At 39.7% G+C, this 14,884-nt stretch overlaps 1 protein-coding gene across 2 annotated transcripts in view; it reads left to right on the top strand.

Moving 5' to 3' along the window:
- ROS1 (ROS proto-oncogene 1, receptor tyrosine kinase) overlaps positions 1-14,884 on the top strand; it is a 117,261-nt gene that overhangs the window by 51,050 nt on the left and 51,327 nt on the right. Inside the window, exons 19-25 of one of the 2 annotated variants that reach the window (XM_047859395.1) lie at positions 3,971-4,185; positions 4,876-5,036; positions 5,891-6,035; positions 8,233-8,495; positions 11,901-11,964; positions 12,276-12,478; positions 14,035-14,240. In XM_047859395.1, coding sequence (XP_047715351.1) covers positions 3,971-4,185; positions 4,876-5,036; positions 5,891-6,035; positions 8,233-8,495; positions 11,901-11,964; positions 12,276-12,478; positions 14,035-14,240 — 1,257 coding nt within the window. Of the gene's footprint in view, positions 1-3,967; positions 4,186-4,875; positions 5,037-5,890; positions 6,036-8,232; positions 8,496-11,900; positions 11,965-12,275; positions 12,479-14,034; positions 14,241-14,884 lie in introns of both variants that reach the window. The other variant, XM_047859396.1, reaches the window with a different exon arrangement.

The raw sequence follows: 14,884 nt of genomic DNA, 5'->3' as shown, positions 1-14,884 counted from the left end.
AGAGAGAGAGGTTTATCAGAGGATTCAAAGTGGGCTTTGTGCTGACAGCAGAAAGCCCAATGCAGGGACTGAACTCATGAACCATGAGACCATGACCTGAGCTGAAGTTGGACACCCATCTGACTGAGCCACCCAGGCTCCCCTCTGAATTTTTTTTTTTTGATGCTTTATAAGTGGTGTTTTCAAAAATTTCATTTTCTAAATTCTTATTACTAATATGGAGAAATTCAATTGATTTTTGTATATTGACTAGGTATCTTGATTCATTGCTAAATTCACTGTTCTGGTTTCATGCAGAAATGCTTTAGGGGGTTATAATAGTCTTTTGCAATGACTTAGGAAACATTCCCTCCTCCTCAATTTTCTGAGTTTTTGATATTAATTCCTCCTTAAATTTTGATAGTATCCACCAGTGAATCCATCTGGGCCTGGAATTTTCTTTGTGGAAAATTGTTTGACTTTAATGTATTTTAGGGGTATAAGGTTATTTAAATTTTTATTTTTCTTGAATCAATTTTGTTAATTCATGTCTTTTAAGGAATTTATCCAGTTTGAATGAGTTGTCAGATTAAATTTAATAATAGTCCCGTGTTATCACTTTAATGTCTATAAGGTCGTTAGTGACGTCCTCATATCTCTGATATTGATACATTTTTTTTTGATCACTCCTGTTAAGGGTTTATCAAATTTATTAATGTTTTTAAAGAACTAGCTTTTAGTTTTGTTGATTTTCCATTTTCAATTTTACTCTTTTCCAGTATTATTTTTATTATTTCTTCTTCTTTTATAATATCCTCTTCTATTTCTAGCTTTTTAAGATGAAAGAAGAAATTGTGTTCACATCATTCTGTTACTATATTTATAATATTGACATTTAAAGCTGTATATTTTTTTAAAGACTGTGTTAGTTGGTATTCCACAAAATTTAGTATGTTGTGTTTTATTTTCTTTCCTAATTTCTAATTTCTAAATATTTTCTAATTTCTCTCATTAGTTTTCTTTGATCCATGTGTTTTTAAAATGTACGTTGCTTAATTGTGGAGTATTTTGGGATTGTTTGGGTATTATTTCTATCAATTTCTAATTTAATATCATTGTGGCTGAAAAACATACACCATACAATTTCAATCTTTTGACATTTATTTAGGCTTATTTTATGGCCCACCATTGGGTATATCAAGATGAATGTTCCATGTGCACTAGAAGAATATTTATTCAGCTAATAATCTGTTGGATTATTAGATTAATTATCATTAGATTAATAGCTGGTATAGTAGTCTATAAGTGTCAAGTACATAAATTCGTTGACAGAGTAGTTGAAATATTTGTGTCTACTTGTACTGTCACTGAGAAAGAGGTGCCATAGTCTTCAACTATGATTGTAGATTTGCCTATGGTTCTCTACAGTTGATATACCTGGGTCCTTTGTATTTATATTATTATCTAAGTACTTGAGTATATTGCCTTTTTATCACATAAAATGCCCTCATTAGTCTATGGTGATTCTCTTCATCTTCATCTGGGTGCTTTGTATTTATATTATTATCTATATACTTGATTATATTGCTTTTTGTCACTATAAAATGCCCTCATCAGTCTATGGTAATGCTCATTGCTTAGAGACCACTTTGTCTGATAGTAGTATAGCCACAGCAGCTTTAATCAATTAATTAATTAATTAGAGATAGAGAGTGAGTTGGGGAGGGTCAGAGAGAGAGGGAGACAGAGAATCCCAAGCAGGCTCCACGCTGTCAGCGCAGAGCCTGATGCAGGGCTCAAACTAGAGAGATCATGACCTCTGAGCCCAGTCCTGAAGTCAGATGCTCAACTGAATGTGCCACCCAGGTGCCCGTGATGGATCTACTCTTGAAATTGCTCTTCCTTCTCCTAAGTCCATCAATTTCCTTTAGTTTATAAAAGAATTAATCAGGTACAAGTATAACAACATATCTGACCTGGAAGTTGAAGAGGGTGCACCCATCAACAATTCAGATGTATTTGGTTATGTCAGAACTGATTACATGCTCCAAGGGACCCTATGCCCTTGCTGTTCCCTCTGCCTGCAGTGTTCCCAGACTCAGTTCCCTTGGTTAATTGGTATTCGGTCTGTATGGCTCAGTTTAAGCATGTTCTCTAATGTGACCAGACTTTTTCTGACCAGATCCCAGTAGGTCTCCTTGTTAAGGAATCCGCTCTACTTTTCCTTTTACGGTGCCATTCAGATGTCAAAAGATGGTTGTTTGCTCATCTTCTTCCAGACTGCCTTTTCTGCTATCCTGTGTATTCTATGAGGGCAGGGATTGTATTTGTCTATTTACCACTGTATTCCTAGTGGCTAACACAGAATGGGGCACAAAACACTTGTTGACTGAATGAGTAAATGAATGAACCCTCTGCACGGTAACCTCAGCTGACCTCTATATTTCACCCTTTATGGAAGAGTTTGACTTTTTATGACTTTTTTGTTGAGCTTCGATTTAAATCCAGCTTTACTTGTTGTGGAGGACTGAAGGGTTTGAAATTACAGGTAGAAGGAAGCCCCATACTGACCTCTCGAAAGTGAGGAGGTTTTGCTGAAGTGCCATGAACATTGGAGGTCAAGAATTTCCCGGTTAGTCTATGAGATTTTTATAGGGGAGGAGTCTTCAACTGGAAATGAGGAGTCATCCATGCCAGGAGCAGCTAAGGGATATCCAGGCTCACTCTGCAGGGAAACCCGCTGTCCTAGGGACACTTTGGAAATGCTGAAACAAACAACCGGGTGGGCTAAACTAACACAAGGGCATTCACAGGATACAGGCATCAGCAGCTCTGTGGGTGGTCCAAAAGGGCCAGCCTCCTAGCCCAAGTGCATCCTGTTTAGTGAGCTTCCCTCCATTGGAACTGGGTTTTATGTATTTCACAAGGTTGCTGGAAAGTTCTAACGAGAAGTAGAAATAACAAGGTGTGAAATTAGACAAGCAAGTCAAAGTCCACAAGGCAAACCAGATGCTGTCTTCAGAACTGCGTAGGTATAAATAGAGTATTTCACTAGAAAAAGTACAATGTGAATGGTCCTGGTGAATATACTTCTTTATAAGGTTCCCAACTTCCAGTTTTGGCCCTCTCAGGTAGTCACAGTTTTGTCAAGGAGATATTGTGAAATTCTCAAATCAAAACCTTTATTTGTTTTGATTTTAAGTGCCATTCTTTCTACTTTTCTAAAGAAGGAACTGTCAACACTCTAAAAAGATGTCGAGAAATCTTGAAAAGAAATAGTCAAACCACCACTTCAAAAGACTGAAAATCATTGAGGTGGTTTTTATTTATTGAGTACCAGGAAAGAGAGATTTTTAGAAACTACCAAGCAGATTTTTAAAGTGAAAATTATACCCCAATTCTGTGTCATGGAGAGAAAACTCTAGCATCGATGTAAATAATAGTCTGTTAACTTGAATTCCCCAGTCTGAAAAGAAGCATTCTGCATGAGCTAACGAAGTTAGTAAGTATCATTGAAGCAGCAGTTGTGAATAGTATATATTGATGGACCAAACAGGAGAGAATAATGGGTGGCAAATAAATAACATGATTAACCAAAAAAAAAAAAAAAAAAAAAACATGATTAACCAAGTGTAAGAGGGAGGCATGGCCCGATGAGGAGAAGCCAGCCAGTAGGTTGCACCTCTAAGATAGGTACTACCGAGAATCACCAGTATTTCTTAAAATCTGTGTAATACTCTTGCCATTGCAATATCACATTAATGAGAAAAGTCCTAGAAGACTTGCTTTAGGTATACTTTAAGAAAAGCGTAAAAAAATCAACTTTATACGGAACTAAAAATAACGATAATTATTGTTGCAAAGTATTTTCTTTTTGTTTTTGCATCCACAAACACACACCCTCACAAACACACATTCTCTCCAATACGTGAATGTACCAGCCCTTCCCCAACTTGAGATTCACAGGCTAATTGGTGCCATGTTTTAGCAGTGCTGGAGATATCAACATCACGGAGTTTGCAGCCTGGAGTACTTCTGAAATTTCCCAGAATACACTGATGTACTATAGTGGTCGGCTCTTCTGGATCAATGGCTTTAGGATTATCACAGCTCAGGAAATAAGTCAGAGAACCAGTGTCTCTGTTTTGGAACCAGCCAAATTTAATCAGTTCACAATCATTCAGACATCCCTCAAGCCTCTGCCAGGTACAGTATATTATTTCTGTTTACCCTCTTGCCTCCAAGCGTGTTTTATTAAATAAGTGTTTACTTTGGGATTTGTTTTGTTTTGTTTTCTTAAAAAATATTTAAGCCCCGAAGTGGGGCTTGAACTCACGAACTGTGAGATCATGACCTCACGAACTGTGAACTCACGAACTGTGAGCCAAAGTTGGACAGCCAACCGCCTGAGCCACTCAGGTGCCCCTTTGGGAATTTTGTCTTAAGAATTAAATTTTAGAGGCGCCTAGGTGGCTCAGTCGGTTAAGTGTCTGACTTCAGCTCAGACTTTGAGCCCTGCATCTAGCTCTGTGCTGACATTGCAGAACCTGGAGACTGCTTTGCATTCTGTGTCTCCCTCTTTCTTTGCCCCTCCCCGCCCCCCACCCCCATGCTCTGTCTCTGCCTCTCAAAAAAAAAAAAAATTAAAATGTTAAAAAAAAAAGTTTTAAAAAGAAAAAGGCTTTGGTAATTTCTCTTGGTTTGCTTGCATTTTACTCTTAATCCAAATTTGCAGCATGGAACAGTCAGAAAAAGAAGATTGTTAGGATATATTAAAAGAAAGGGAAATTTTATTTTCGTATTAATTATTAGTAATTTCTGTTAATTATCCATGTTCTCTATGATGTTTGAGAATCCTAAATTCTTTCCCCCTCTATTCTTTCTTTCATCCCATAGGGAACTTTTCTGTTACCCCCAAGGTTATCCCAGATTCTGTTCAAGAATCTTCCTTTAGGATTGAAGGGAATGCTTCAAGTTTTCAAATCCTGTGGAATGCTCCCCCAGCAGTGGATTGGGGTATAATTTTCTACAGTGTGGATTTCAGTTCTCATTCTAAGGTATAGTGTTGGTTCCAGTAACTTCCATTTCTCAAACAGGCTGTACCAACTGTATCAGCCCTGCCCGCACTAATTTGTGCTTCCTTCATTTAGCCAAGCCTGTTTCCTTTGTTGCTCCCAATGCATTTGATTATTAAGATTTTTCCTGAGGGGCCACCTGGGTGGCTCAGTTGGCTGAGCATTTGACTCTTGATTTTGGTTCAGGTCATGATCCCAGGGTTGTGGGACTGAGCCCCTCATTGGTCTCCATGCTGAGTGTGGAGACTGCTTAAGATTTTCTCTCTCTCCCTCGGCCCCTCTCCCCCACTCATGCTCTCTCTCTAAAATAAAAAAAAAAATTAAAAAAAGAAAAGGTTTTTCCTGAGAATGTTTTTTAAAAATTAAAAAAAAAAGTTTATTTTTGAGAGAGAGAGAGAGAGAGAGAGAGAGAGAGAGAGAATGAATGAGAATGAGCAGGGGAGGGGCAGAAAGAGAGGGAGACACAAAATCTGAAGCAGGCTCCAGGCTCTGAGCTGTCAGCACAGAGACCAAAGCAGGGCTCAAACCCATGAACTGTGAGATCATGACCTTAGCCAAAGTCAGATACTCAGTTGACTGAGCCACCCAGGGGCCCCCTGAGAACCCTTGTTTGCAACCAGTCTCTGATTGTTTTGTGGTTAATGTTAACGACTGGTATATTAGGTATATTTTAACTGGTCTATGTGGAACCACATGGAACTTAGCAACATTAGCATTTCCAAAATTGCACGTTTTGGTTCACAGGTGAACCAAAGTTTGGAGATTTTAGTTCATTAGGAATAAAAGGTTTTATGACTCCCTCACTAAGAAAATAATGTTTTGTTCTTATATTTTAGTTCCTGGCTAGTGAGCAGCAGCTTTCGCCTGTATTTACTGTGGAAGGGCTGGAGCCCTATGCCTTATTTAATCTCTCTGTCACTCCTTATACGTACTGGGGAAAGGGCCCCCAAACATCTCTGTCACTTCGAGCACCTGAAACAGGTACAGGGGTTAAAAGATCTTTTTAAAAGGGCAGAGCCTCATTTTCTATGCTCTACAGTAAATGGCTAATAATTTTTAAAAATAACTTTCAGATCCGTAGATGTGTTGAGATTCAATACCTTTTCAATGACTTTTTGGAGATGAGAATAACACCATTAGTATCAGTCTGCATCATTTATTCCAAAAGCATATTCCAAAGATTTCTTAAAGATTGTTTCACTTGATTATAATAATACATATGATGCAGAAACCTGTTTCAGGTAACTTGTGAAACACTTGAGAAGGAAATCGGGAATATAATAGCAGGGACAGTTTCATGGAAGTCAGGCTTGTCTGAAGATGTTCTCACAGATGGTAACTCAGAAGCTTCCATAGGTGGGTAACTCATGCCTGAATTTAATGTTTTCCTTTGGAATATGTTTTAAAAAGGATAGTAGTCGTGTCTTTACATGTGTATCACTACAAAATGTACAAAGCACATTTATATGTATCACTCCTTTATTAAACGTTTACTGCACACCTATTACGTGTCAGAGCATCATTTCCTCCTTGCATTTGATCCTCCCCCTGCTCCCTGAAAGGTAGCACAGGTGTTACTATCTCAGTTATGCAAATGAGAAAGCAGAAGCCTAGAGGTTGCCCAATGTCGAATAGCTGGGACTTAATCCAGACTTTCCACTGCCATTTTATCAAGTCTCCACTCAGTCCTGTCTTCAAATGCTGGTAAATGATAGTATCATATTGATTTATTCACTATGAACTTATTAGCACAGGACCTGGCAGGCAGAAAGAGCTCAATAGGCATAGATATGCATTTTTTGTGTGTTTGTTTTTAACTGTTAAGTTTCTTTCAACAATACTTACCCATGAGTCTCACAACAGGAACATAGTAGAGCCTGGGTAGGTCCTGGAGCAGTTAGCATTTGAATCCAGGTATGCTCTCTTTGAGATCATCTTGGGATGTCAGCTTTGGTAGGATTGTTCCGCGGAAATGGTTTTGCCTGCGTCTGTCAGGGGATGTACTGGGGACCTAGGGTCATCAGCATTCTGCTGGATGTTGGGGGGCAATAAAAAATGAAAAGACTTGGCCTTTGTATTCAGGAAATTTACAATATAGTTGGGAAATTATTCAAATGGACAAATATTTATTAAGCGCTTACAGTGTGCTAGCCCTATACTAGATTTGAGGGGATTTAACAAGGAATAAGAAAAGGTGCTTTCTCTGATGGAGCTCATAAAACAGTAGAGAGATAAACACAGGCTTCCAACGATAACAGAAATGAGACAGTGAGAACTGAGTTTCAATGGCATAGAGTAAATAGACAAGACAGAATACTTCACCTCTATCAAGCAGCCCCACCACTCTCAGGAGGTGACAATGGTCATAGACTGGAATGGCCACCGAAGGCCTTTGGGGAGGGGGAATTCTAGCTGGGCTCTAGGGAATGATGCAAGGAAAGGTATCCCATATAAGCACAGTGTAAGAAGGCCTGGAGATTGGATAATGATGTGAGTGTTGAACATTGAGAAGCGATGTGACTGGAGTGGATAGTGGAAAGGGACCTTGTAGAGGAGTCCGAAGAAGGAAGACAGGCATCTTGCATGAAATGACATGGACATCAGGCAGAGGAATTTCTCTTGATTAAGAGGGAGATAAATTCATTGAAGGACTAGGAGACATTAAATTGCTTCGTTCGGCTCTAGGATAAATGGTAGCCTCCAAACCATACTCTTGGGGTATACCCTGCTCCATGGAAGGGTTCAAGGTGATGAGAGGGCCTGGATTTGTGACATGCTGGATTTTACATCCTGAACTGGCTGAAGGCCAGGCCAAGTTGCTGCCTTTCATCCCGTGACTGCCATTTCCACCACCAGCTAAATCACTGTGGCAGGATGAGAGTAAATACTGTATTTTTAAGGAGAACCAGCCACCTTTCATCTATACAGGGCACAGATGAGAAAGATGTGCCTAAGTGGTGGTAAGAGGGATTTGGGTTGCAGATAAGAATGATTTGCTGAAATATCAGGATAGGTTCCTGAAGAAATCTGTGGAATCTTCTCTCCTGAAGAATAAGATAGATACACTTCGATTTCTGGAATGAGAAGTATTTATTACTGTTTCTCCATCTCCTCATCATGAATGGTAAAAAGTCAACTTTATATTCTTTTCTACCCTATCTGTGTCTCTGCTTTTCAGTTCCGTCGGCACCCCAGAATCCCAGGATATTTATATTACCAAGTGGGAAATACCATAACCAGAACGAGGTTGTGGTGGAATTTAGATGGAATAAGCCTAAGCATGAAAACGGTGTGTTAACGAGATTTGAAATGTTCTATCAAATATCCAACCAGAGAGACACAAATAAAACATTTGAAGACTGGATGGCTGTCAATGCAACCCCCTCAGAGATGTCTTTTCAGCTTGAAGGCATGAGTCCCGGGTACACTGTTGCCTTCCAGGTATAAGAGTGAAAACAGGGATACAGGGGTCTCAGTGGTACAAACAGAAGGCTGATTAAAGGACTAGGTTAAGAATTCTGCCACTCTGTCAATAATTTGAGATCCACTATGGTCACGGAAGTCAAGTGGGTGGCAAAGATACAGAGGGGAGAGGGGACAGCTAGGGTAAAGGACAGCTTGACAGCTTTCTTGTTTTCAGATTCAGAACAAACCATTATTTTTCCCTGTAATCACTATAGGTCGTGTACCTGGGTAGATGCTTTTATATTCCTATCTCATTTGATCCCCTTACTGTCTGTGAATAAAAAGCCATGTCCCTGGGTGTGTCAATGAGTTACCAAAGCTGCATGGCTAGGAAGTGGTGTTTTGTAGTCCAGCTGCTAGAATCCTTTCCCCCAGATCACATCACTACCGTGAATCCTCTGGATGCCCCAACTTGGAGCTACTGCTGGAAATAAAACCTGAGGGTCTAGGTAGTTGATATCTCAGAGTTACTGTCTGGCTGCTGCTAGACGAGAAAGTGAGAATAGGAGTCAAGAATAACAAGTTACTGCCACCCCATTTGGGCATTTTAACTTTAATATGAAATAGCTTTCTACTTATGATAGATGGCTTGATGATTTTCATATCTTCATTAAATACCAAGTTGGTGATGTTATGCCCAGAATTCGCGATCCCCAAAGACCACCAGGGAGCCGAGTCCCATGCAAAAGCAAAAGAGCCTTTATTCGAGCTAGCTCGAGCTCAGTCCCCTACCTGCACCGACGCAGCAGTGAGATGCCGGGGAGAGAGAGCGAGTTTCAAAAGCACAAAGGTTTTATTGGGGCCTAGGGGCAGTTGCTGAAGTAATGGCTGTGGCCTCAGCTGATTGGCTGGGGAAGGGTTGTGACCTCGGCGGATTGGCTGGGGAAGGGTCGGAGTCCTGTTAAGCAGGTCGCAGGGCATGTTTTGATCCGGAAGTTTGAACGGGTGAGCGGGAGGTTACTCAAGGGGAGGAGGTGTGGTCAAGGTGGAGGACATAGAACAAGATGGAGTCGGCCGGCGTAGGTCCGCCCTTACAGGTGACAATGTTGTACATATTTAGAATTATTTCCCATTTCTTCTTGGGGAACATAATGCTTTGGGGAGTGTTTTAGAGATTTGAGTTTCCTAAGGATCTGTTGTCTCTTTGTAAAATTCTAATTTAATAGTTATTTTGTTAATATATTAGTTCAACATATACTAATCGAAGAAGTTGTACATAAAAGTTAAAGATAGTACACATTCTTCTTTGTTGAGAACTATGTGTGTTCTGGTTAAATAAATATTCTGGTTAAGTGTATCTGTCTAAATGTACATATAGTTTCAGATCTCAGTCATCACAGGATTGTGCAAGGTGATACGCACGGATATGCATGAGTTTCACTTAATGTGGTCTTGTGCAAAAGTGAAGACGTCTTGGTATATGTACATACCATGATGCACACACACACACACACACACCCCATGTACAGATAGTAGTATGTATAATATGGTAAAATATATTTAACAGTAGAAGTATAATAAAAATAATCTAATACTTTGTTGACTGAGAGGGCACTTGAGGATCTATCTTTTGGGTCCATCATTACAGGTGTCAATTTCCTTTATAGGCTGTTATACACATGCAAGGTTGGGAAGTGGAAATGATTTATTACACAATAAAAGACGTCTACTTGGGGCGCCTGGGTGGCGCAGTCGGTTGGGCGTCCGACTTCAGCCAGGTCACAATCTCGCGGTCCGTGAGTTCGAGCCCCGCGTCGAGCTCTGGGCTGATGGCTCGGAGCCTGGAGCCTGTTTCCGATTCTGTGTCTCCCTCTCTCTCTGCCCCTCTCCCGTTCATGCTCTGTCTCTCTGTCCCAGAAATAAATAAACGTTGAAAAAAAAAATTAAAAAAAAAAAAAAAAAAAAAAAAAAAAAGACGTCTACTAAAAGCTGTTTTTTTTTCTTAATTTTTTTAAATGTTTTATTTATTTTTGAGACAGAGAGAGACAGAGCATGAGCAGGGGAGGGGCAGAGAGAGAGGGAGACAAAGAATCTGAAGCAGGTTCCAGCCTCTGAGCTGTCAGCACAGAGCCTGATGCGGGGCTCAGACTCACGGACTATGAGATCATGAAGTCGGACGCCCAACCGACTGAGCCACCCAGGCGCCCCTCTTTTTTTTTTTAATTTTTAGTACGTATTTATTTTTGAGAGAGAGACAGAGACAGAGTGTGTGAGGAGGAGAGGCAGAGAGAGAGGGAAACACAGAGTCCGAAGCAGGCTCCAGGCTTTGAGCTGTCAGACCCTGACATGGTGCTTGAACTCACAAACTGCAAGCTCATGACCTGAGCTGAAGTCAGGTGCTTAACCGACTGAGCCACCCAGGCACCCCTAAAAGCTGTTTTTAAAAAGCTTTGGTAGCGGGATGCAGAGTGGTACAGTATACAAGTATACAAACCCCACAAGACTTGATTTTTATGCCAGTTTCTGTGTATGTCATTGTGGATGAGTTACTTACTTAATTCTGATTTTGTCTAGTTTCTGCTCTTAGTAATTGTGAGAACTAAAAGAGATAATGTATGTAAAAGTGGTTTGAAATGCATAATTAATATTCAAATGTAAGTTTTAATTATTATTTTTCTTTTACAAATCTCATTTTTTAAAAGGTACAGTAAATTTGGTTATTTAAAGCTTCTTGTTGTTTATTTCACAGTCTGTGGGAGTTTACCATAATATGCATAGTTTTGTTTCTGTTAAACGTTCTACATAATTTCATTTTGGAAATAGCTAAAGACCTTTTTTAGAAATTCAAATCTTTTGCAGGGGAGATTTGTGCCAATATTTTGTACTGTTCCAGACAACAATAGCAATGATAAAAACCACACCACCGGCATGAATGTGGGGCAATACTTACCTTTTAGTGATTTATTGCTTTATACTCAGATGGAAGTAACTATTTGAAACTATTCAGTCAGAGAAAGACAAAAACCCCTATGATTTCACTCCTATGTGGAACTGAAGAAACAAAACAGAAGAAGAACATGGGGGTGGGAAGGAAAGGCAAACCAGGAAACAGACTCTTAACTACAGAGAGCAAACTGAGGATTGCTGGAGGGGAGGTGGGTGGGGAATGGGCTAGATGGGTGATGGGGATTAAGGAGACTTGTCCAGATGAGCACAGGGTATTGTGTGTAAGTGATGAATCACTAAATTCTACACTGGAAACTAACTGTGTGTTAACTAACTGGAATTTAAGTAAAAACCTGACAGAAAAAAGAAACTATTCATAACTGATACCAAAATTGTGAAATGAAACCTTCGATAATTTATCAGTCTCAGAACGTAATTGCTGTCACTGAGGACACTGTTGAATGCAATTTTTCTGGTATCCTTTTCTTTCTCTAGGTTCGAGCCTTCACCTCCAAAGGACCTGGACCATTTTCTGACACAGTAAAGTCCAGAACCTCAGGTATTCATTACCTAAAACCTGTGCAAAAAACAATTCGTATTTTAAAAACATTTTTGACCCTTGGTATTCTCAGGGATATGAATGCTGTTTCTGAGCTGAAGTTAAAGTCAAATAACCAATTTTTATCACCAAACACACTTAACAAATCTGAGCTTAGGGCGCCTGGCAGTGTTGATTGAGACTGGAACAGTAGATGAACCCAGAGAAGACCCATGGATTTCAGAATAGCCTGATAGTGAATCAAGGGATTTTGCCAAATGGAAGTTTTTTATTTCTCTTATATGTATTATCTACTTGTTTTTTGTTTTCAGAAATCAACCCATTTCCATATCTCATGACTCTTTCTGACAGCAAGATCGTTTTATTAGATATGGATCAAAATCACGTTGTATGGACATTTTCAGCAGAAGGAGACATCAGTACCATGGGCTACACAGCTGATAATGGAATGGGATATTATGCTCAAGGAGACTCACTCTGCCTTCTGAACATGCACAACAGATCCAGCTCTGAGGTATTTCACTATGTAACTATTCTGGAAGGAAGGACATGGATAATTTACATATCACACCACCCTATAATTAAATAGGCTGGTCAGTGGTCGAGCCATTAAGATTAGAATGGTTGGAAAGGACAAATGTTACGTAATTATTTAGTCACAAATGAATAGTGATTAGATTTTGGGCAAATATCATTCAGGATTAATTTTGCAAATAGTTTTATTTGGTTTAAGGCACTGTGTTAGTTCCTGGGATAGAGGTAAAAAAGAAAAAAAAATCACAGTCTTTGAACAAACCCAGTCTGGTATTAGTCTAACACTAGGAGGACAGTAGTGTGTAATGATTCATGGCTGAGCTTTGGGATCTGAAATTTAGAACTTAATTCTGGCTTCGCCATTTACTAGATCTGTGACCATCAGCAAGTTATTTAACTTGTGGCATCTCTTCACATGGTTCCTGTGAAGATTAAATGAGATGACCGACGTAAGGCACTTAGCACAATGCCTGGCATGTGGTGGCATTCATTGAGTGTCAGCTAGTGGAACAGACAGACAGAAGACGTTATCGTGCTGTGCTGAGGGCAGGATGTGGTGGCATCACAGAAAATGGATGATCAATCCAGGTTGGAGTGGTTGAGTGGAAAGACACCTTGGGAAGATGAGCCAGGTGAAGGTGGGAAAAACTTAAGGGGTAGCAAGTGCAAAGACAGGAATACAAGAGAGCCATAGCACATCCAGGAGGCTGAAAATAGAGTGAGCTTGGAATGAAGGTGGGAGTGAGGGTGAACAAAAAACAGGTGAAAAAGCTGAAGTAGTAGGGAGGGGCCTGAATATAATGGGCCTCTTTAACTGTGCTAAGGTGTGGAGGGCCAATCCTGAAGCCAACATCAAGCCATTAAAGAAATTTAGTGGGTCATTCACATGATCAAGTTATGTTTTAGAAAGACCTCTCCATTCGTGGTGTGAATCATGACTTAGAGAACGTTAAATCTGTGACACCTAGGAGGCTATCACAGAAAGCCAGACAGGAAATGTCAGGCAGGAAATGAGAGCCAGTGAGGTGAGAAAGGAGAGGACCAATTTGGGACATATTTCAAACAGGACTAATTCACTGTGGGGAGTCATGAGAGGAAGATGTCAAGGATGAACCACATTTGTCAGGATTGCTGCTCAGGTGGATGTTGGAAATCCATAAAAATATAATCTGTAGGAGAAAAGAAGGGTTTGGGGATGGAGTAATGAATTCTGTTTCCTGGGATCATTCATATGGAGATGTTCAGTGGTCAGTTTGGATCAGTAACTCGGTGAGGGATATTGCTACTGTTCTTGTAGCACTGGTCTATGGATTACAGTTGAAGTCAGGGTAGTGGAAGCTAACCAGGAGAAAGAATACAATGTGAGAAGAGAAGAGGACCAGTGTTATAATGGTACACAGTACAGAGCTATTGACGTTTTGGATTACAGAGAAGTGCAGTAAACAAGTAATATGGTAGATTACCAAAAAGTCCTCAGATTTGGGGGAAAAAAAATGACCACTCTCTCCTTGGCTGTGTTTTCTACCTATTGTTAAGATTTTCCGAGATGCACTGGTCTTTGATATCACAGTTATTACAATTGACTGGATTTCAAGGCATCTCTACTTTGTGCTAGAAGAATCACAAAATGGCATGCAAATATTTGATGTTGATCTTGAACACAAGGTGAAGTACCCCAGAAAGCTGGACATTTGCAATAGAAATTCAACAATAATCTCTTTTTCTGTATATCCTTTTTTAAGGTATGTAAAGTATGAGTATCTGTTTCTGTTGTGATGAAATAGAGGCATATTCAATACAATATCTTTGGTTTAATATTAGAAGCTATTGATGGGAAAATAAGATGCTTACGGTCCTTGACTAGCTATATTAACTTATAGTAAGTAACTCCACACATTAATTATGAGCCCATAGCCACAAATATGCAAATTTAATCCATACTGACAATTTGGCTATCCTAAAGTTAGGGTCATTACCAATAGGAAACTAAAGCAGATTTTCACACCAGTGGATTTCCTAATAACCTCAGATGATAAGGATGAGAAGAGGACTGAGACAGTGGCAGGAGATGAACAGGAGATAGATAGCATGTCATGCTAATGCTATTCTGGGCTCACCCATCTTTAATTAATGTCCTTGTAAGATGAGTTTTAAGGCCTCCATTCACTAACTGATAGCAGTTTTTCATGCTGAAAGATGTATTTTGTTTGTGTCATAAGCATGGTTATTCTATTTTGAAACTAGATTGTAACCGGCATTAAGAAGCAGAAACAAACTTGAGAGGAGGGGAATGGAGATGGGTGTTGATGAAAAGTAGGCAAATGTATTTCACATGTACAGCCGTTAATGAACCATTCAGTATACCACGCTCAGGTCATTTTAGTCC

This window comes from Prionailurus viverrinus, chromosome B2 (genome assembly GCF_022837055.1).
Source record: "Prionailurus viverrinus isolate Anna chromosome B2, UM_Priviv_1.0, whole genome shotgun sequence".
Lineage (NCBI taxonomy): Eukaryota > Metazoa > Chordata > Mammalia > Carnivora > Felidae > Prionailurus > Prionailurus viverrinus.
This window is presented reverse-complemented; position numbering and strand designations above follow the sequence as displayed.